The sequence below is a fragment of the Euphorbia lathyris genome, chromosome 10, assembly GCF_963576675.1.
Source record: "Euphorbia lathyris chromosome 10, ddEupLath1.1, whole genome shotgun sequence".
Classification (NCBI taxonomy): domain Eukaryota; kingdom Viridiplantae; phylum Streptophyta; class Magnoliopsida; order Malpighiales; family Euphorbiaceae; genus Euphorbia; species Euphorbia lathyris.
The window spans coordinates 45,599,637-45,620,586 of record NC_088919.1 but is presented as its reverse complement, the minus strand read 5'-3'; the positions used below and the strand labels follow the sequence as shown (position 1 = coordinate 45,620,586).

General features: G+C 34.7%; 2 protein-coding genes and 1 long non-coding RNA gene across 4 annotated transcripts; 2 read left to right on the top strand and 1 right to left on the bottom strand.

Moving 5' to 3' along the window:
• Positions 1 to 365: 365 nt before the first annotated feature.
• Positions 366 to 2,035, top strand: LOC136208331 (uncharacterized). The gene is made up of 4 exons (XR_010677088.1): positions 366 to 574; positions 1,120 to 1,228; positions 1,574 to 1,630; positions 1,800 to 2,035. It is a non-coding gene; the product is annotated as an uncharacterized lncRNA (long non-coding RNA).
• A 3,464-nt stretch (positions 2,036 to 5,499) lies between these two features.
• Positions 5,500 to 10,044, top strand: LOC136208023 (glutathione S-transferase L3-like). Its single transcript, XM_065998868.1, has 10 exons — positions 5,500 to 5,665; positions 5,747 to 5,830; positions 5,997 to 6,057; positions 6,121 to 6,207; positions 7,208 to 7,306; positions 7,387 to 7,489; positions 7,571 to 7,650; positions 8,021 to 8,128; positions 9,619 to 9,702; positions 9,801 to 10,044. Exons 1-10 carry the CDS (start codon positions 5,652 to 5,654, stop codon positions 9,810 to 9,812), a joined length of 732 nt encoding a protein of 243 aa, XP_065854940.1. The 5' UTR covers positions 5,500 to 5,651; the 3' UTR covers positions 9,813 to 10,044.
• Positions 10,045 to 12,432: 2,388 nt separating this feature from the next.
• On the bottom strand, positions 12,433 to 15,721 carry LOC136208628 (probable E3 ubiquitin-protein ligase LOG2). 2 transcript variants are annotated; one of them, XM_065999696.1, is made up of 4 exons: positions 14,935 to 15,721; positions 13,161 to 13,668; positions 12,942 to 13,070; positions 12,433 to 12,853 (listed from the first exon to the last, which is right to left on the bottom strand). In XM_065999696.1, the coding sequence occupies exons 1-3, from the start codon at positions 15,393 to 15,395 to the stop codon at positions 12,954 to 12,956; spliced, it is 1,086 nt and encodes a 361-aa protein (XP_065855768.1). In that variant the 5' UTR covers positions 15,396 to 15,721; the 3' UTR covers positions 12,433 to 12,853; positions 12,942 to 12,953. The 2 variants fall into 2 exon arrangements, with proteins under 2 accessions (XP_065855768.1, XP_065855769.1); XM_065999697.1 differs by having other exon boundaries at positions 12,433 to 12,633.
• Between the last annotated feature and the right edge of the window lie 5,229 nt (positions 15,722 to 20,950).

Below are 20,950 nucleotides of genomic sequence, written 5' to 3'. Positions count from 1 at the left end.
ATGTGTAGGAGATATTTGGCGGGATTTTTTCCGCCTACACCACCGACATCTTTAGTAGGTGATTTTTATTGTTGGTAATGCCACCAACAAATGTGGTTATTCACCGACACACTTAGGTGTAGGAGACTAATTATTAAAAAAAAAAAAGGTTAAAAACTATTTTTTTTTAAGGAATAACATAAATAAATATTACTACTCTATATGTAAAACATAATAAAATGTTACATAAAAAAAAGCAGGGCATAATAAAAAAAAAGTAAAATATTACCTACATTAATTCGTAAGACATAAAAAAAGGTGGAATATTATATATTCCAACTCTTCTTATTTATTTAACTTTAAACCCTAATCCCACCTCCCCTTTATCATTTTGGAACGCCGCCCTCCACAACATGCTCTTTCACTCCTCGTCTCCAACAACGCTGGCACCGTTGTGCTTTGATTGGCCGCTAGTTCTCATTTGGTCCTTGAACTCCTCCGCTCGATCTTGCCTCACCATTTCTGCTCTAGCTCTTCACTCCTCGGCTCGGTCTTACCTCCACCATTTCTGCTCTGGTTCTTGCGCTCTCTCCAGGTATATTTTGCTAATTTAGTCTTATTAAGATAAAAAATCTATTTAATCATGTATCTTTAGTTAAGTGAATGTGAAACTGGGTGCATTTGAAGAACCTGGTTAAATTCATAATTTTTTTTGTTGTAAAAGCAATACCGTTAAAGTTGAAATGTTTAAATGCTAGTTTATTGAATGTTTGCTTGCCCAAAAACTGATTGCTGCAAGAAAAAGAAGTGGAAATTGTATAAAAACAAGGTCAAACAAAACTCACATTTCTCATAGAAGGGTTATAATCTATGGCTTTTGAAGTTCGATTTTTTGCCTTTTCATTCAATATATGGATGCCTCATTCTTTTATTTTGTATATGGTAGGGGAGTTCAGTTAATTCGGTCAACATTTAGCCTTTTCACCGGTGTTAGAAACTATTGATTCCTTGATACCACTTGCTCTTGGGTATTTAAGCTATCTATTTATAGATTCTATACATAAAAAATTAGCTATTTTATTTGATTGTTGCTTGTATAATTTTGATATTTTATACATACTGTATATTTTGATGATACAGAGCTTTTAAAACCGTTAAGGTCTAGAATACTGTTGAGAAGCACAAGAAGGGAAGTATAGTTACTGTTTCTTTTGAAGGGAAGTATATCATTTTGAAGGAAATGAAAGAGGTATTTTCTAAAGCTTTATGTCTAATGCTCTGTTCTTTGGATATTTAAAGCATTTATTCTTCAAAAAACTCACAAGAATATACCGAGTCACTATTAGTCAGGTGATGTATGTTTTTTATTACGTTCTAGGTGGCAAACTTAATGGATCTAGCTCAACCAAATAGGGGTTTCTTAATGTAAAGCTTTTCTTTCAAACTGGTCTTAAGTAAGAAATTCGGGTCAATCTATGTTCTCATCATCGTTGATACACCATACTTCTCATTGTTCCACTTGATGTATAATAGTTCCTTTTCAACTTCAGTATTTTTCATTTTTTAATGAATTTAATATTCTGTTTTGAATCAGGTAAACCGGATTTTAGTTTTGAAGGAGAAGGGAATAGCTTCAGAATTTCTTATTATGGTACACAAAATGACTTATCATGATATAAATGATGTTGTGAGAAATTGCAAAGTTGAATGAACTCTACATTTTGTATCGCTTGAATCATTTATCATGGATTTTGTACTTGTGATATTCATGTTTTCATATGACCTAATTGGTCTTGTTTTCTTGTCCAACTGTTATTTAGGTGTGGAACTACTCAAAGGTGAAGTGAACCCATCCTGAAATCATTCTGGCATCATTATGATGTAGTAATCTTATTGCTCTTTGAAGGTAATTTTTGCTAATTGTGAAACAAATTTGTTTGTCCATTGATACAAGCTTTACTATGTTGCACAAACACTTCTCTTTAATAGTATTTCTATGTTCCGTGTACATTTCGTGTCCGTACCTGTTTTTGTTTGAATAGTGTCTGTGTCCATGTTTCTGAGTCCATGTTCGTTCAATATAGTAGCTTTATACTATTATGGGTAGTGCATCTTGTGTGTTCATTTATTTGTTTATGGTTTATACGTTTATTTAATCCTAATCACACAGGCCATTTATTTGTGTATTCATTTTGTGTGTTCATTTATTTGTTTATCGTTTATATGTATATTTAATCCTAATCACAAAGGTCATTTTTAAAATATTTGCTCAGAAGCTTCTTTGGTGATATATTTGTTTAGAAGCTTCTTTGGTGATAACATGATAATATGACTTAATAGTATAGCAAATTAGTTTTTTATTAAGTGTGTATATGTTATATGTTGAGCTAGTGATATTAGTTGGTATTATCTGGTATGCTTATGATGTGTACATTTTAGAAATAGAGCTTATAGCTTATGATGTGTTATACATATTAGAATGTGTTAATGGAAATTTCAATAACTGTGCATTATTATTAAAATCAACTATTGTAAGACTAGTTACTTTAACTCAAACTTCTATACTCAAATTTTGAAAAGTGCGGTTATATCCAGTTTTTTTGACATTTAATAGTGTGATTAATATGTTCTGCAAAAAAAACAAGATGATTCATGAGGCTATGTTGAATTTGGTATGTATACTTGTGTGTTCATATGTACCTTATTATTTTGAAGGGGTTGTTTACATTATAATTTGAATTTGACATATGGTAAGGGGTTGTTTTCATATGTTTTTTTTAAACCATTTTTTGATTTGTATAGAATTCTTATTTTTTTTTTTTTTTTTTTTTTTTTGTAATATATGAGTTTCCTTCAATCCAAATACAGTAATTAAAAATAATATAAAAATAATTCCAAAAAATAAATTGGCAATCCCGACGCAATTTCCAATGCAAATATCTGTTGGACATTATTTAAATAAATATTCGAAAAATAGATCACCGACACAAATAGGTCGGTGATTGTGTCGGTAAGACCGATAAAAATCACCAACTAAAATGGGTCGGCAATACCGACACATATCACCGACATCAAATGTGTCGGTGATATCCCCGACCCAGTAAAAAATGTGTCGCAATCGGTTACCTAGGAGGTCAATGCCGACACATCGGATTCCCTCGGTCTTCCGTCGGTGATGATGATCACCGACACATTTTTTGTTATCACCGACAGATTTTTTCGTCGGTGATAGCGTTTTTTCTTGTAATGTAGGGTACGTATACTGTTGGGTTATGGACTTTTGAAGAATGTGGTAAAAACTTTATATTTATACTTTGGGTGGGTAAGTGAAAGGTCTAGGAAGGGGAAATGGTAAATGGGTTATTAGGTCTGAAGAGTTTTTGTACGTAATTAATGAAATGCATTTGGTTTTGCAAATATCAAGACTTGGGGATTATAGGCCTAATAATGACTTTATAAGATATGCAGATCAAGTTCGATTTTGTTTCCCAATTCGATATGTATTGCTTTTTTTCTAATATTAATTACATTCGGGAATTTATTTGTACAAATATAAACACATTATGAGCATTAGTCTCCAATTAATTTGAAACCATTGATATACTATATTTAATGTTCATTTGAGTACGTTGCATTATTCAGGTAAAAACCAGGAATCATCCGAAGAAGAAAGCAAAGAGTCACATCTAATTAAAAAATGTCATCTAAACAACAATAGGAAGACACTAAAATAAACGAATCTGTAATATGAAAACAAATTCATTGACATGATTGATTAAGACATATGTCATCTGAAACAAGCTACAATGACAGAAATTATTATACAAAATGTCCCAAATACCAATATGTCAATTTCTCATATATCTCATTGACATTTTTAATTATTAGGATGTCATGCGATGACCTTAAAAGTGACGGCAATAATAAATAAGTTGTCATCGTAACACAAGTAATATGACAGACTACAAATAGGCTTATGTCATGTGACGTGCCTTCACATGACAGAACTCAACCGTCGTTTGAAGGTCCATCAGATGGCAGCGAGTCCCGTAACAGTTTTTTCTTGTAGGACGACGGTTTTTAACGGTCATCTGAGAGATTATTTGGCGTAGTGGGTGGAACATACAACAACTAGATTTTGACAACGCTTACCTTCATGGTGAGCTAAACGATGAAGTGTACATGGCACTACCACCAGGTATATAGAGGAACTCTCTACGACAGGTTTGTAAGCTAAACAAGTCTCTCTATGCCCTCCGCCAGGCAGGCAAACAATGGAACGCAAAACTCATCACCACCATCAAATTCATGGGCTTTCTCCAATCCATTGTTGACCCCTCATTGTTCACCATGAAAAGAAATAAATTCATAATCGTATTGCTTGTTTACGCTGATGACGTTATTTATTGCATGTAATTATGATCAGGCTATTTGCTCAGCAAAGATGCATCTTGACGACAGTTTTAGCATCAAGGACCTTGGAGCTATTCACTACTTCTTGGCTTTGAATTCGCTCGCAACTCCAAGGACCTCCACATGTCAAAAAGAAAATACACATTAAAGTTGTTACAAGGAATGAACCTTCTTGACTGTAAGCCAGCATCCTCCCCAGCTCTACCAAACTACAAACCTAACGCACAACCCATTCTTTTGACAGATATCACAACTTATAGACAAATAATAGGCAAATTACTCTACTTAACCCACACAAGGCCCAATCTTTCCTACATACTCAACCAAGTTTCACAGCATCTAAATCAACCCAACACGGATGATCAACAACGAGTTCTCTGAATACTACGTCACCTAAAAGGAACCATAGGCCTAGGCCTTTTCTTTCCTGCTTCAAATGACCTTCAATGAAACCAGAAAATCGATCACATGATACATTGTCTTCTTAGGTTCAGCCATCATCTCTTAGAGATCCAAGAAGCAAAATACGGTCTATCGTTCATCCTCCGAAGTTGAGTATACACCTCGTGTGAACTTCACTGGCTCATCATCCTGCTAACAGATCTAGCCATCTCTCCATTAACATCAGCTCTTTTCGTCTGTGACAACGTCTCAGCCATGCATATCGCGCAAAACCCAGTCTTCCATGAAAGGACTAAACACATCGACATAGACTGTCATATGATTAGAGAACGAGTTCAGTCAAGTATGGTTCGCCTGATGCCAATTTCCTCCGCAATGCAACTGGCTAACCTCTTCACCAAAGCTAAGCACTCACCACATCTTCGTTTCTTGTTGTGCAAACTCAGCTTGTGCAACCCTTACCGGAAGGATAATAAGAATGGAACAACGAAAATGGAAATCTCACAAAAACACAAAGTTACAGTCTTGAAAACGAAGAATAAAACCAAAGGTTTATGAAGGAAGAAGAAAGGTTTCAACTCCTAGGGTCAATTTTGTCCTTTCACAAATACAACAATAAAGCAAAAGGAAGTACCATACACCTCACCACACCTTAGCTTCTTTTTTGGCCATCACAACCGACAATCACCATCTACCATGATCAAACACTGTGATAACCTCCACTTGTCACTTCCTCTTTTATTCCTTTTTGTCCTTGCAGCCGTCCTTCATGCATTAATTTCAACGAGAATTACAGTAAGAAAATAGACTCTTGCCTCATTCATCGTTTCAGACTCTCAACTAATCCTGCATCAACAATGGCTGCCACTGCGTAAGATTCTCCAGTTCCAGTTTCTTTTCAATTACGATTTTAGTTTTGTTCATCTCTCTCAATTTCTTGTTCTGTTTCAAGTTTGGACAAAAGTGTACCTGAGAATTTGCCTCCATCTTTGGATGCTACCTCCGATCAACCTCCTCTTTTTGACGGAACTATTAGGTGACTTCTTCTTTTCTATTCTATTCCCTTTTTCTTTTTTATGCTTTAGTTGATGTATGCATCTGCTGCTAATTTTTTTTTTTTTTTTAATTTGTTGAACATTTTTGGTTTCCGATCCATTTAGATTTAGATTCATCTAACGCTTTTGTTCTTTTCCGATTTGAAGGCTGTATACGTCCTACCAATGCGGATTTGCACAGAGAGTGTGGATCACCAGGAACTACAAGGTTGATTTCTTAACTTTTGTTTTGTTTTGTTTTGATTTATTGATTTATGATTTGAATTTGCAGGGATTACAAGACATAATCAAGCTAGTTCCTCTCAACCTTCAAAATAGACCTACTTGGTATGGAGAGAAAGTTTACTCTGCAAATAAGGTCTGTTTTCATTTTTCATTTCCTGGAAAACTATTTCTTGATGAGGCGTTGGGAAAAGAAAAAAAGTCTTTAGTTTTGCTTTATTATTTGAATAAAATACATTTATGATCCCGGAACTATATTACTACTAATATTATGACCAGTGGCGGAACCAGGAGCTCGAATGACCCGGAGCTCAAACACATCAATAAAAAAAAATTCAAAACGTTAAAAAAAAATCGGAATTAACTGTGCGGTTGACGGTAAATTTTCAAAGTCCAGCCCGTAAGGGCTGGGCAAAATTTTTTTAGCCTCCAACACATTAAAACTGTAAAAATGTTATCATTTTTTTTAGAAACTAACATTGAACTAATTGAATATTAAATATGTTTATTTTTTTTAATGGTAAATATATATTAAAAATGAATTCAAAAGTGTTATGAAAATAAAAATAAAGAGTTCATTTAAAAATAAAAACTTTTTAAAATAAAATAAGGTTGAAGGGAATCGAACACGTGACTTCTCAAATAAAAGCAAGGATCTTTAACCATCTCATCTACCTTTAAACATTGATATAATACTACATAGATTCAATATAATTATCTCCGAAATATTACGAGACACCATTACTAAAAAAAAAAATTTTCTCAATTCTCGGGCGGCCGGCCGGGGCTGGAGCCCCGGCCAACCCCCCTCTGGTTCCGCCCCTGATTATGACCCTAAATTTCATTTCATGACATAAAAATTTGCATTCTGTGACAAACATTAAATGTATTTTATCCATGTCACAGTTATGGTCAAAAACCTTTTTTCAGGTCATCATTTCGTCCATTTTTTCATGGAATTTCTTTTATTGGACTTTAATGTTAAATAATGTAAACCTCAAGGATTTTTATGAGTCCAAAATATTACTGGCCATGGATGTATTTTACCCATTGAATGACTCCAAAATTTAGCTGGTTCATTGATTTGCAGTTGTTCTAGGGTTTTTTGGTTGATAATGTGTTTTCCTTCCCTGTAGGTGCCTGCTTTGGAACATAATGGCAAAATCATTGGAGAGAGTCTTGATTTAGCTAAATATTTGGATTGCAACTTTGAAGGTCCATCTCTTTCTCCTGATGTAAGATATTCAAAACTGTGTGTAAAGATCTTTAGAGTCTGTATATAAGTTTGATTAAAGTATGGTATTGATTGATGTAGGATCCTGCTAAGAAAGAGTTTGCTGAAGAGTTATTTGCCTACACTGATAAATTTGTTGGAACATTGTTTGCTTCAATGAAGGGAGATTTAATACAAGAAACTGGTCAGTTCTGGAATTTTCTATTTTTAAATTCTCTTTTCTTCATATGAACTATGCTTACTTGGATTGCTAATTTGTTTTTAGCTCCTGTTTTTAATTACTTGGAAAATGCTCTTCAAAAATTTGATGATGGACCATTCTTGCTTGGTGGCCAGTTCTGTTTGGTAAGTTAGCTTTGCTTAATTTTGTTTGATTCTTCTTCTTGTCTTGACACCAATGTTGCATGGAAATGGATAACGGAAATGGACACTGAGAAACAATATTTGTAAAGAATATAGGAAACGGACTAGAGGGCGAGCCTTGGCGCAAAGTTAAACATTGTCGGTCACAGGTTCGAGTTTTAGGAGCGGTCTCTTGCCAAAAAATTGGTAGGGGAAAGGTCTGCCCCCCAATACACCCATGTGGTGGGACGCGTAGTGCACCGGGCCGCCCTTTAATATAGGAAACGGACTCTTGGGACTAAATTATTTCATAATGCATGTATTGATTGATTGCTTATTGGTTAACTTGTGATGATATGACAATTTCTTTCAGGTTGATATAGTCTATATACCATTCGTTGATAGAGTCCAAATCTACTTCTCAGAAGTTATGAACCATGACATCACAACAGGCAGGCCTAAATTTGCAGCTTGGATTCAGGTATGTTCATAAATCACCATTTGATATATTAGCTTTCGTGTTTCTATTTGCCTCCTCAGACTTGAGAGAGTGTCGAGTTGTAGTGTGTATATTCTTTGTTTTTTCTCAATCTGTTTAGTTCTGTCAAAGATTCGTATAAGATCTATTATGATTCGGCCTTAACTATCAGCTCGAGCTTTTAGTTCTATCGGTTCCATGACATGGTATCTAGGACCAAACGGTCGAGGGTTCAAGTCATGGCAACCTCATTAATTTAGGGAATTAAAAAGCACATGGCGGAATGGGCTCGTGTTATACACGCTGCAAACTCATGAGGCATTTGCGTGTGGGGTGTGTCAGAAATTAGTATAAGATCTATGATTGGAATAGTTAAATAAGAAACGTGTTTTGTGGAAGTATGAAGAGTAATTTTGGCAAATTCAAATAAATACGAAAAGCATTTTTACCAAACCTTGTTCGTAGGATAATAGTGTTATAGAGATTGGAATAGTTAAATAAGAAACGCATTTTGTGAAAATATGAAGGGTAATTTTGTCGAAATCAAATAAATACGAAAAGTTGTTCATAAAAAATTCTAAAAATGAGTTGTTGTTTCCATAAAAAAAAAGGTAATAATTGTTCTTTTTATAAATTCAATCCAACACTAGATTTTCTGTTGTTTGGACTAACAAGTTAAAAGTAATTCCGGAAAATGGAAACAAACAACTCGTTAGTATTTTGGGCTTGCATTGCATGTTGGTTGATTTTTAAGGAGCTTGTTTTCTTGGGGCTTGTTTGGTTGGGAAGAAGAGAATAGCTATTCACACCTTTGGTTAAAAAAAAAATTGTTGGAATAGCTATTACATGGAAAGTGTATTCCATGTTTTTGTGGAATAGCTATTTTTTATTTTAACATAGGAATAGGTATTTCTAAGACTATATTTTATTTATTTACAAAATTACATTTGAATAGTTGAGGGAATAGATAATATATTTTAAATATTTGAATAATTGATAGTAATAATTAAAATTTTAAAAGAAAAAAATTTATATTTGAGTGTAACGTTGTCTTTTGAATAAAAAAATTGCCTATTTCATCTCATCTTATTCCGTCAATCAAACATAAGAATATTTTATTATTAATGACCACGCTGAACACTGAAGCTAATTTGTCAAATCAAAGTAGTATTTAATCAATTATCTAATGAACAATGATTTCAAAAAGACTATGTCATCATTATCAGGGGCGGAGACAGGCGCTCGGGATGCCAGAGCACCCCGGCCCTCTAGGAACAACCCCTGGGAGGGGTGGTTCAACCACCTGTCTCCACAAAAGGGCACTGCTGGGGTGTAAATTTGCCCCCCAGCTTTCGAAGTCTGTATTTGCCCCTGATCATTGTGGTTCCATACGTGTTTCAATTGTTAGTTTGCATCTCCAGCTTTCGAAGTCTATTCGTACGCGTTTCAATTACGATTGATTTCTAACTCCTGTATTGATAAAATGCATACAGGAGATGAACAAGATTGAAGCTTACAAGCAGACCAAACCCGACCCCGTAGAGGTTGTTGAAGTTTTCAAGAAGTATTTACAGCAGGTAAGCTATCAGACAGACATGATCCCAATATAAACATGAAATTGCAACAATTTGGTATGAATCATGATTTTTAATCTCTCTAAAATTTGATCCTGCAGGCTAGGAAATGATCTTCCGGGGCCGTTTTGATTCTGTCAAAACTTGTCTTGGGAGAATGTATGTATAGTGTTTGATAAAAATGACGTATCCATTGTTCATGGATGAGCTGTGGATTGTGTAAATTTGTGGATTGTTCAATTTTGGTTTTGCTCGTGTTTTTTTTACTCTAAAATGTATTCGCTACATATAATATTGTGTAATTATTAAAATTTCGGTTAATAGAATGCTATCTTTTCATCCGCATAGGAAATTTGTATTTTTCATTGTTCGAACCAGTTTTTGATATTTATAATATTTTTTTTTTGGTAGAAAAAAAAAGTATAGGTAAGAGTAGGTCTACCCACTCCCAAGGTCAGGGCAAATCACAGACCTCGATGAGGGTTTATAGTGGAATTTACAGATCACCTACCAATGAGGGCTAAATTTTGACGGAGTGGGGAATCGAACCTCAAACCTTTCAAGCAGAGGTTTGAAATTTTGATATTTATAATACGAAGGAAAATAGTAAATTTTTTATTTCAAATTGTAAATAATATAAATTTAAATACAGAAATCTAAGACGTTTATTGACAACAGTATAGTATATATTGCATTCAGTCAAAAACAAAAATAAATACTATCATATATGGGAGCTCAATAATTACGTTATTATATTCATTTCAAAAATAAGAAATTTGTACATTGAAGGATAGGGATTAATGAGCTTTAAAAAAAAATATGTGGATAATATATTAAATAATGTTATTATATTTTATCCAATTATTTAATACACCTAAAATCCATAGTAATTGAAACTAGATACTAACAATTTAAATCATTAGTGGTAAGCTCAAGAAAGAGACCTACCGATAACAGCATTAACAAGTAGAGGTCTTAATAAGTCAATGGAAGAGGTCTTAATAAGTTAGTCAATGTAATCTGTAAACTATTTAAGCTCCGCTTAATTAGAGTACATTCAAAAGTCCATTCGAGATAACTCAGTTGGAGACATTAACAAACTAAGTTTAAATTTTTTTAAACTCTCCTCAATAGCTCGTGAACATACTTGATTATTATTTTAACTAGTAAAATGTTAAAACAAATACATACAATTAAGTGTAAATTTGGACTAAAGATCATTCTCCGATTGTTCTTGAATCGAGCCGCTCCTAATCTAAACCTAAATTTGATTCTCAAGAGCTCCAAAACGAGCCCAATTTTTGGAACTCGGCGAAATTCAAGCTCGAGCCAAACTTGACCTCACCCATTTTTTAGTTGATCTTACCTAGGCTCCTCCTTGGTTCGACTCGTTAACACCCTTATTCACAAGAGTAAAAATCCTACTTCATAACAACATTCATAAGAGTAATCTTACCTAGAAGATTTGATTCGTTTTGAATTCTTGTTAAGATCAGATAATATATTCTTTGTATTTTTCTGTGATATTTGAGAATCACTCACATTATGTTGTATGACATTTGAAAATCACGTTCTATGATATTTAAGAATCATGATCCATAGCCAATACCTTGGTGCGATAAATCTTATATATAAATGTTAAATTTGACCATAAAGTTTTCAAAAAAGTGTAGATTTAGTTTTAATATACAAAATGATACAAATTTATCCATAGTTTTTTCAAACAAAATCAATTTTAACTCTACATTACCGAAAATTGAAATAACTGATTTAACAATTATTTACATGTTACATAAAACTTTCCTTCTTTATGTCAAATGGAAGACATCTCATACATATTCTGTCAAGTATAATATGAACACGCACATATTATAAGAAACCTCATTATTATTTTTATTTAATAATCATAATATAGATGTCCAAATGTAAATTAGAAATCCTCCAAATGACATAAAGGATCAGGTACTTAATATAAGAAGTTCACTAAAATTTATCGAAGTATCTAAAGTATGTAAAAACTTTATCGTGTTACTAATCTAATTACAAATAACAAAAAAAATTTACAAAACCACTTCAGGTTATCGACAAATTTATTTAAAAAGTGCAATGTGACAATTAAATAATAGTCAAACCGGTCGTTTTAAATTTTCGATAACACAAGAATAAAATTAATTTTACTTAAAAATGTTAGAATTAAATTTATATCATTTCATACGTTAACGTCAGATCTAAACTTATAAAAAACGAAACGTGTAAGATCAAATTTGACCCGCATCCAATAATAGTTGGAAACTATTTACAACTAACCAATAAAGAACACATTTTTGTCATGTACTCGCTCTTTTATTTTGTCCAAGGCTGGCTGAAAAGGAGTTAGGAGCGCCAAAAACCTATCAAACAAACAGTCTAAAACCCTATCTAGCACACTATCAATTTAACCGAACTCGGGTTGAGTTAGGATTGAGCTAAATCAAATCCCAAGACCAGCCTAAAAATCCCAAAATCTAACACAAAACAGACAGGTTTAGAAGAGATCGGGACGGACTTATAATGTCATTTTTCCCTGTCCAAATCCAGTCTATTGGACACGGCTGCAACCCGAGTGAGCCGGATGGATACCCAAACCCGTGAATAGGTCTATTCACGACTGGTCATAAACTTCCACAACTTTTCATCATGTGTTTCCCTGCTAAGTAATGGTCATCAACTTATCATATATAGATTGGGCAGCCATTATTATGTATGAGCCAAGAAAGCATCATTTTCGCATTTGATTATGCAAACATACAATACAATATTTATGGAGAAGATGTATGGAAATACAGTAAAAATATAACAAACTGCAATGCGTCCTGTTACAAGGCTTTCCGAAACGAAAAGTCTTCACCGTCTCTTGAATTCAGTCACTGGAACTTTCAGCCATTTTTTTTCCCGCTGAAACGAAAGAATACCCTCTATCTGAATCCGATCATCGAGCATCAAAATGCCATAATTCAAACCAAATGATGAAAAGGGTGTGAAAACAATCAAAAATATGCTATGAAAAACCATAATATATTGGCATTAAGCACCCACACGACGAGCAAGCTGAAAGGCATCGGCCCAACGATTTCGGGCACAATGCTAACCATACTGCAAATTTGATTATATTTTCCTGTTTGATTATTTGAAAGCAAGAAAACCAAAAGGAAGATAAGAATTGGAAAAAGAAAAAAAAAACTGCTATACAGCAAGAGGAGCACCTTCTTCACTCTTCATTCTTCTGGTCCATTGTTGACCTTTATCTCTAAAAGCCTTTCAACAGGTTGTCGGCAAATCGGGCATCGGTTGGTTTGGAACCTCAAAACCTTTGCACATCCACTGCACATACACTGCACCATACAATAAAACATTCATCTTCAACCACATGATAAACAGAGAATAAGCTCCTTACTTGAAGAAGATACAGGGAATTTACTAACCATGTGGCGGCAGGGAAGAACCGTAGTGTCCCGAGGTTCAGACAAGCAAATGACACATTCCTTTCCCGGATCATTTGCATCGACATCACCCTCAACCGAATTTCCAATCCCATAAATCTCCTGCAACTCATACCTCATCTCATTCACCCATAGAATCTGCTTCGCTACCCGCAACTGGTACTGACCTTTGTCCTTCTCAAACACAGCTTGTGTAATTTGAGAATTCGTACTCCCTGACACGGCTGCTGCGTTTCCTTCTTCTCCTTCTTGATTATTAGCAGAGGTTGAAGCCTCTGCCTTCACTGCTAGAGGATAAACATCCATTTCACCCTCTTTCAGTAACTCTCTCTCCTCAAACATAGTGAAATCAATTCCGGTTCCGGAAGGTTGTCTGAATTTCTGCCCCAGGCCTTGTTGGAAATTTACTGTCACCGGTGGAAGAATGTTTTCCTTCGTCGGAGTCAGGACGCAATCCTCGCCTTCTTTGGCGAAGAAGAAAACAGTGATGCTGTTGGACAAAGAATGAAATGTTAATTCCCTAAAGGAATATAATAAAGGCAACACAAGCAAACAAATCCAAGTATTTATTCCAAGTCCATACAAATCAGAAACTTTTCAAATTCAATTGTTCAGGAAAGAACAAAAATACCATACTGTTAGAGCTGTCAAGAATTGACACGACAATACGATTTAAAAGACAACCCGACAATTTACCGCAGCATTCCGACAATATGATTTACAGAGATAATTTGACAATATAATTGATAGACACAACCCAACGATATGATATATCAAGACAACCTAGGATGGGATTTATAGAGACAGCCTGACGATAGGATTTATAGAGACAACCCCCACGATAGGATTTTCAGAGACAACCCCCACGATAGGATTTTCAGAGACAACCCCGTGATAGGATTTTACCGCAACAACCCGTCAAAGATAATTCGACAATACAATTTATAGACACAACCCGACAATAGGATATATAGGGACAACACGACGATAGGATATATAGAGACAACCCCCGCAATAGGAGTTATAGAGATAACCCGACCATAGGATTTATAGGGATAACCCGACCATAGGATTTATAGGGACAACCCGACGATAGGATTTATAGGGACAACACGACCATAGGATTTATAGAGACAACACGGCGATAGGATTTATAGAGACAACCCGATGATAGGATTTATAGAGACAACCCAACGATAGGATTTTACCGCAACAACCAGACAATTTGATTTACATAGATAATTCAACAATATGATTTATAGATACAACCCGGCAATAGGATTTACAGAGACAACCCCGCTACAGGATTTTCAGAGACAACCCGGCCATAGGATTTATAGAGACAACCCGGCCATAGGATTTATAGAGACAACCGGCACAGTCTCGCCAAAGGATTTTGAGATACCCTGAAGACAGGATTTTCAGAGACAGCCCGACGTACAGTCTCACGACAGGAGTTTGAGACACCCTGACGTCAGGATTTTGAGACACCCAGATGTCAGGATTTTCAGAGACTAGCCAACCATACAACGGACAATACAATTTACAGAGATAACCCACTGGACTAGATGAGTTTGACAAAGATTTTCATTTTTTTTTAATTTATATCATATAAAATCATGTTAAATATATATTATATAACTCAGATTATGACAGGAAAACCAGTTTTGCCACCCCTAATTACTGCTAAAAACACATCAAAACAAACAAGCATACAATTGAAAGAGTTCAAAAATTGAAAAGCTTTAGCCTTTACCTTCCAGCAACAGTAGCATCAAATGTGAAAGCAACAAGAAATTTCCCCGGATTCTCTTCATCTGCTTCAACCCTCAAACTTTCCTTCTTCAAATTAACATCATTCCTAATTGTAACCGCCTTCTGATGCTCCATATAAGGAGCTGGAGCCTGCATCACCGGTCCACACGGGTACCGCCCGCCAACCCAATGAGACGGGTCAACCCTATGATGGTGATCATAAGGCGCAGGTAACGGTACCGGCATAGCCGGTGGCGGAGGATGGTAGTAACCCGGGTATTGGTAATATGGGGGCGGGTTAGGATTCGGATACTGTGATGGGAATGGAGTAGCGGCAGCGAATACATACCTATTAGCTGTAATTTCCGGTTGCGGTGCTGCAGGTGGAGGAGGCGGAGGATGATTCCGTCGACTACCGTGCCTCCGGCGACTATGCGCACCGCTGCTACTAATATTACCCATTAGAAATTGGTCCTTTTCCGCCTTAGAATTGGGTAAAAACAGAAAACCTAATTAGGGATTTCAGTTTTTATGTAATTGTATCTAGGAAAGTGGATCTGGAGGTGGAAGAAGGCAATTAGAACCAAAAAGGAAACAGATGAAACTAAAAGGAAAGGAAAGGAAAGATATTTTGGACACCGGAAATTAGAGAAGCTAAGAGGAGAGAGAGTGAATGAGAAGAGAATGAAATGGAAGAAGAAGAAGAAGAAGAAGAAGAAGTGGGTGGGCGACGGGGATAATGGGATTGCGTAAAGCTTCAACCCATTACACCGTTCATGATGAAAGATAGAGATTATGCTTAAAAGTTGGCTGCTTTTTTGAAATAAATTAAAATAAAATAAATATGTCTTAATGATAAATTAATTAATTAGAGGTTTTCGTAATTTCTGGTTTTATAAATATTTTTTTATTGGCAAAAACCATAATTAATCCCTTAATCGTTAATTCGGTTATGAATCAAACCCTTATGGCTTAATACATCATTTGACCCCTGAACTTGTCCAAAAAAGCTTGATTGGGCCCTTGAACTTTTAAAGTGTTCCAATAGCCCCCTCAACTTGTATAAAATATTCAGTTAGCCCCCTGAACTTGCATAAAATGTAATCAATTGATCACTCGGTTGCAAAAAAAGTAAGTTAAATGCGGAAGATGTATTACACGAGTCTTAAAAAAAATAAAACGACCGAAATCGGAGTATACGGTCCTAATATTAGAGAAGACAAGTTGTATAGTTGAACAAGCAAAAACTCCTTTTTAATCTATTTTTTAATTATGTAATAACATTCTAAGATGTGTGGAATACATCTTCCGCATTTAACTTACTTTTTTACGACCGAGTGATCAATTGATTATATTTTATGCAAGTTCAGTGGGCTAATTGAACATTTTTTGCAAGTTCATGGGGCTATCAGGACACTTTGAAAGTTCAAGGGCCAACCAAGCTTTTTGGACACGTTCAGGAGGCAAGTGATGTATTAAGCCAACCCTTATTTAACTTTTTCGTCGAGTTTGAGCTGCATACATCATTAGGGCGATTCGGTTTGTTGATATGGACAAATAAAAATAAGAGTTTCTTAATTAAAAGAGATAAACAAATTAAAAAGTAAATAGAAATTATAGAAATTAATTTCCGGTAGTTTCTTCCAATATCGATCTTCTCCTTTTCAATTTCACGATTTCCAACATCAAAATCGTCAAATCAATCTTTTCCCGTAACACCAAAATCTATTTCCAACAGATTCTTCCAAATTCGATTTCCAACTTAGAAAAACCTACTGAAAATCAATTTCTGTAATTTCTTTTTATTTTTTACTTTTTACCCTCTCTCCTCTAATCAAGAAACTTATTTTTTTTATTTGTTCATATGGAAGTAAAAATGTCCACATCAGTAGACTGAATCTCTTAACGACACTTGTCGTTCAAACTCGATTAAAATAAATAAATAAGAGTTGAATCCATAACAAGATCAATAATCAAAAGCTCAATGTGAAAAATAATTGATCAGATGCCAGATTCTTAAAACATGTAATACTTAATTATATGTTTTTTTTTAGGCTTAAAGCATTATTTGGCCCATGACCTAACCAAATTTTGCCATTTGACCATTGGTCTATTATTTGTTCACATTTGGCTCCTGACCTATGCTAAATGGTGAAATTTCACCCAATTTTTATAAATACTTAACAGAATCGTTATCTCATTGACAAGTAACGATATTTTGACGTTGAACTTAACACGTGATATTTCTTAAAGTATTTTTTGCCACATTATGTGGAAATAATTAATTAGATTAAAAAATAATAAAAAAAAGCAAATCTTAAACTAAAATCTATTAAGTTTAAGTGTCAAAATATCGTTATTTATCAATGAGATAACAATTCTGTTAAATTTTAATACAAATTGGGTGAAATTTTACCAATTGAGATAGATCATAGATCAAATGTAATTAAATAATAGGTCAACGGTAAAATGATAAAATTTTAGATACATCACTTTAAGTGTTTTTTTATAGAATTTGTAATAAGAAAATAATTGAAAAGAAACATTTTTAAGCCTCTAAACTTTTTTTATTTTTACTAAGGAATTTAGTTTGCCATGTTAAAAACCTTAATTATAATTTGTTCCAAAAAAAACCTTAATTATAATGGTATAGATTGAGTTTTTTTTTAAATAGTTAACTCTTAATATTTAATTTTTTTAAACAGAAACATCATATTAATTAGAACTATTTTCTTTACAAAGAGTAGTAATTAAAAATAAAAGAATAACTGAATTACTAAAAAAAATTAAGAGAGCTTTCATGTGCCACTTCATTCGCTAATCTAGGAATATAAGCTACAAAAAAAAATATGAACAACATAGTAATATAGACTGAATATCACTAATAACTCCACCAAACTCTGAAATATCGCGTGATGAAGCGGAATACAGTCCACCACACTTTGAGCGTCAAATTCGAACAACACTTGCTCAATTGGCAAGGACATTACCCAAGTCATGGCATCTCGGAGTGCCATTGCTTCACCTAACTTTATTGTGATGTCTCCTTGTGTGAAATAAGTTAAACAAGACAGAAATTCCCCCAAACTACCTTGGATGACAGCTCCTTTCACAAACTCTTTATCCGTCGGAAAATATTGCCACATCAACATTATATTTCACTCTGCCTTCTTTAGGTTTGCACCACTGGACTTGCTGTTATACTGGTCTTGATACTCCACTTGTTGTTGGAGCTGCTAACCGTCGTTTTCCCCTCTGCCAAATAGCATCGAATCGGATCGCTTCTCCTACCGATTCCACCAGAGATCGATACAACCATGTCCACAGCTTCGCATTCCTTTGCCTCTAGATAACCCATAATACCATGGCTCTCCTACGCACTTCGTTTTTCCTGGTCGTTTTCAACATACCCAAAGCCTAATTCTCTATCCACTCCCATTCCCACCCTGGGCCTTGTAACCCCACCTCCGACTAGCACATAGTCATGATCCCGTACCCCACAAAAAGGTTCCACCCATACTCGATGTCCACTAAACACATTACACAATTGTAAGAAATACTAACATATCTTTGTTGTAATCTTGATCTCAAAGAGATCAATTTAACACATAACTTCCACACAAAATGCTTAACTTTTGGCGGAACTTCAAGTGAACAGATTCGGCTCCACCCTTCATGAGCCAAACTACCCAAACGATTTTGTTCAAGTAAGCGGTACTCTTAGAATAATACAATTCATCCTTTGTGAAATGCCAAATCAGATTATCCTCCATAGCTATCAACGGAAACACCATGCTAATTATTCGATCCACTTCTTGAGGCTGAAACCACTCATTTAGCTTCCCACGATCCCAAATACGCATCCCCAAGATAAACAAATCCATAACCATCGCATATTTATTCCAATTATTACATATCGATGTGGTACAAAAATGCATCATCATCAACTATCCAAGGATCCCTCCAAACCAAAATCTTATTGCCTTGGTCAATCCTCCAACGAACTCCCCTTCTGATCGACTCAACTAAACTCCATACGCTCCTCTTAAAAAAACTGAGATTATTACCCAATTTAGAGAAAAGAAAAGTATTTCTAGCAAAATATTTGGCTTTGAACAATATATTTACCAACGTATGAGGGTTGTCAAGCAATGTCCAACATTGTTTCCCGAGTAGTGCCAAGTTAAAATCTCGTAGATTTTGGAACCCCAAACCTCCACTATCTTTCCGAATGCTAAACCAATCCTAACTACACCAATGTATTTTTCGACTCATATTCTCCTTTGAACCCCACCAGAATGAGTTCATTATTTTCTGAAGATCATCATAGATAGATTTTGGAATTAGATACGTACTCAGATAGAACGTTGGTAAAGCTTGAGCAACTGATTTCAATAAAACATCCTTCATTGCATCTGATAGAACCCTACATGTCCAATTACTAAATCGTTTAATTAGTCGGTCCTCTAAAAAGCTAAATATTTCCTTTTTGGACCTACCAATTAAAGATGGTAGACCCATATATCGACTCGTATCCAAATGAGAAAAGACTTCTAACAGAGTTTGAATAGATCCATGCCTCTCAATGCTCACATTCAAATTGAAATATATACATGATTTACCCAAATCAACTGCTTGTCCAGACATTGTTTCATAGGTCTTGAGAATATCAACAACCTGTCTGCTTTCCTCCTTTGTTGCATTAAAAAAAGGAAATTGTCATCTAAAAAAATGAGATACACTCGGAGCTCATCGGTAGATTTTACAACTCGTAACAAGTCCATCACCCTCGGCTTTGGTAGTTAGTCTCGATAAAACCTCAACATATAGAATAAATAAATATGGTGACAAAGGATCACCCTGCCGTAACCCCATCTCATGAATCACATGACCTACTAATTCACCATTAACAGAGAGAAAATAAGAAACAGAACAGATACACAACATTATCCAGTCAATCCAACATGTACAAAAACCCATTCGCGCCATTACCACTTTAAGAAACCCTAGTCAATCTTGTCATACGCCTTAATAATGTTAATTTTCAAAGCAATCTCTCATTTCCCTTGTCATGTCTGTACCCAAATTTTTTTTATAATTTGATATTAGATTATATCATATTTTGAATTCATTATTTGATTTTTTTAGACCCGAGATAACATCTTTGGGTTTAATAAGTTTATATTTTTACTTACAATTTTAACAAGAATCAAAATTGGTTATATGCGATGAATTTTTGTGATCAAAATAAATAAAGGTTCATATTGAAACCGATTAATTATTCGGGTTTCTGATGAATTTTAAGTTCTTCAACTGATACGGAATAATTCAATCTCTTAATTTTCTATTCACTCATGAAACGAGGTGATAAACGAGGCCAAATTTTACTCGAGCTAGAGATTTGGGGCTAAATTAAAATTTTAAAACAAATTAAAAGGGGAAAGGTAGGATTAAGGGACCTAATTGCACAGTTTAGTAATTTAGGGGATAAATTATAAATTTTTTTAAAAACAAATCCTATATCGTATAGACGTTATATTTTCAGGAAGTAGAACAAATGGCAAGGATTCACCATTCTTCTGGATACGTGTCCCAAAACCCATTCTTCTGCGTGTCCCAAAACCCATTCTGAACTGCAAATTGGCAAAATTCCTGAGAGAGGGAACGCACAAGAGATGGAAGGAAGCAGAGAAACCCAGTTCATCTCCTCTTTTTCGATTGAAAATCAGGGAAACAGTAAAAAGCTATTTATGAATTGGTCCCTCTCATTGACTGAACTGCTTCCCCTTTTCTTTCTTGAATGGAAATCAGTAAAAGTTCTCTATGAATTGGTCTTTCTTGCTGATTGAACAGCTTCCTCTCTTTTCTTTCCTGATTGGAAATCAGGACATGGAGCTTATTTGCTATGGTGAATCGACATGCAGGTATTGAAACCTTCTATGCTGGAGTTTTTGGATTGATTTATGTGATTAAGCAAATTTTTGAAAGATCTAGTGGGGGTTTGAATAATCTAATCT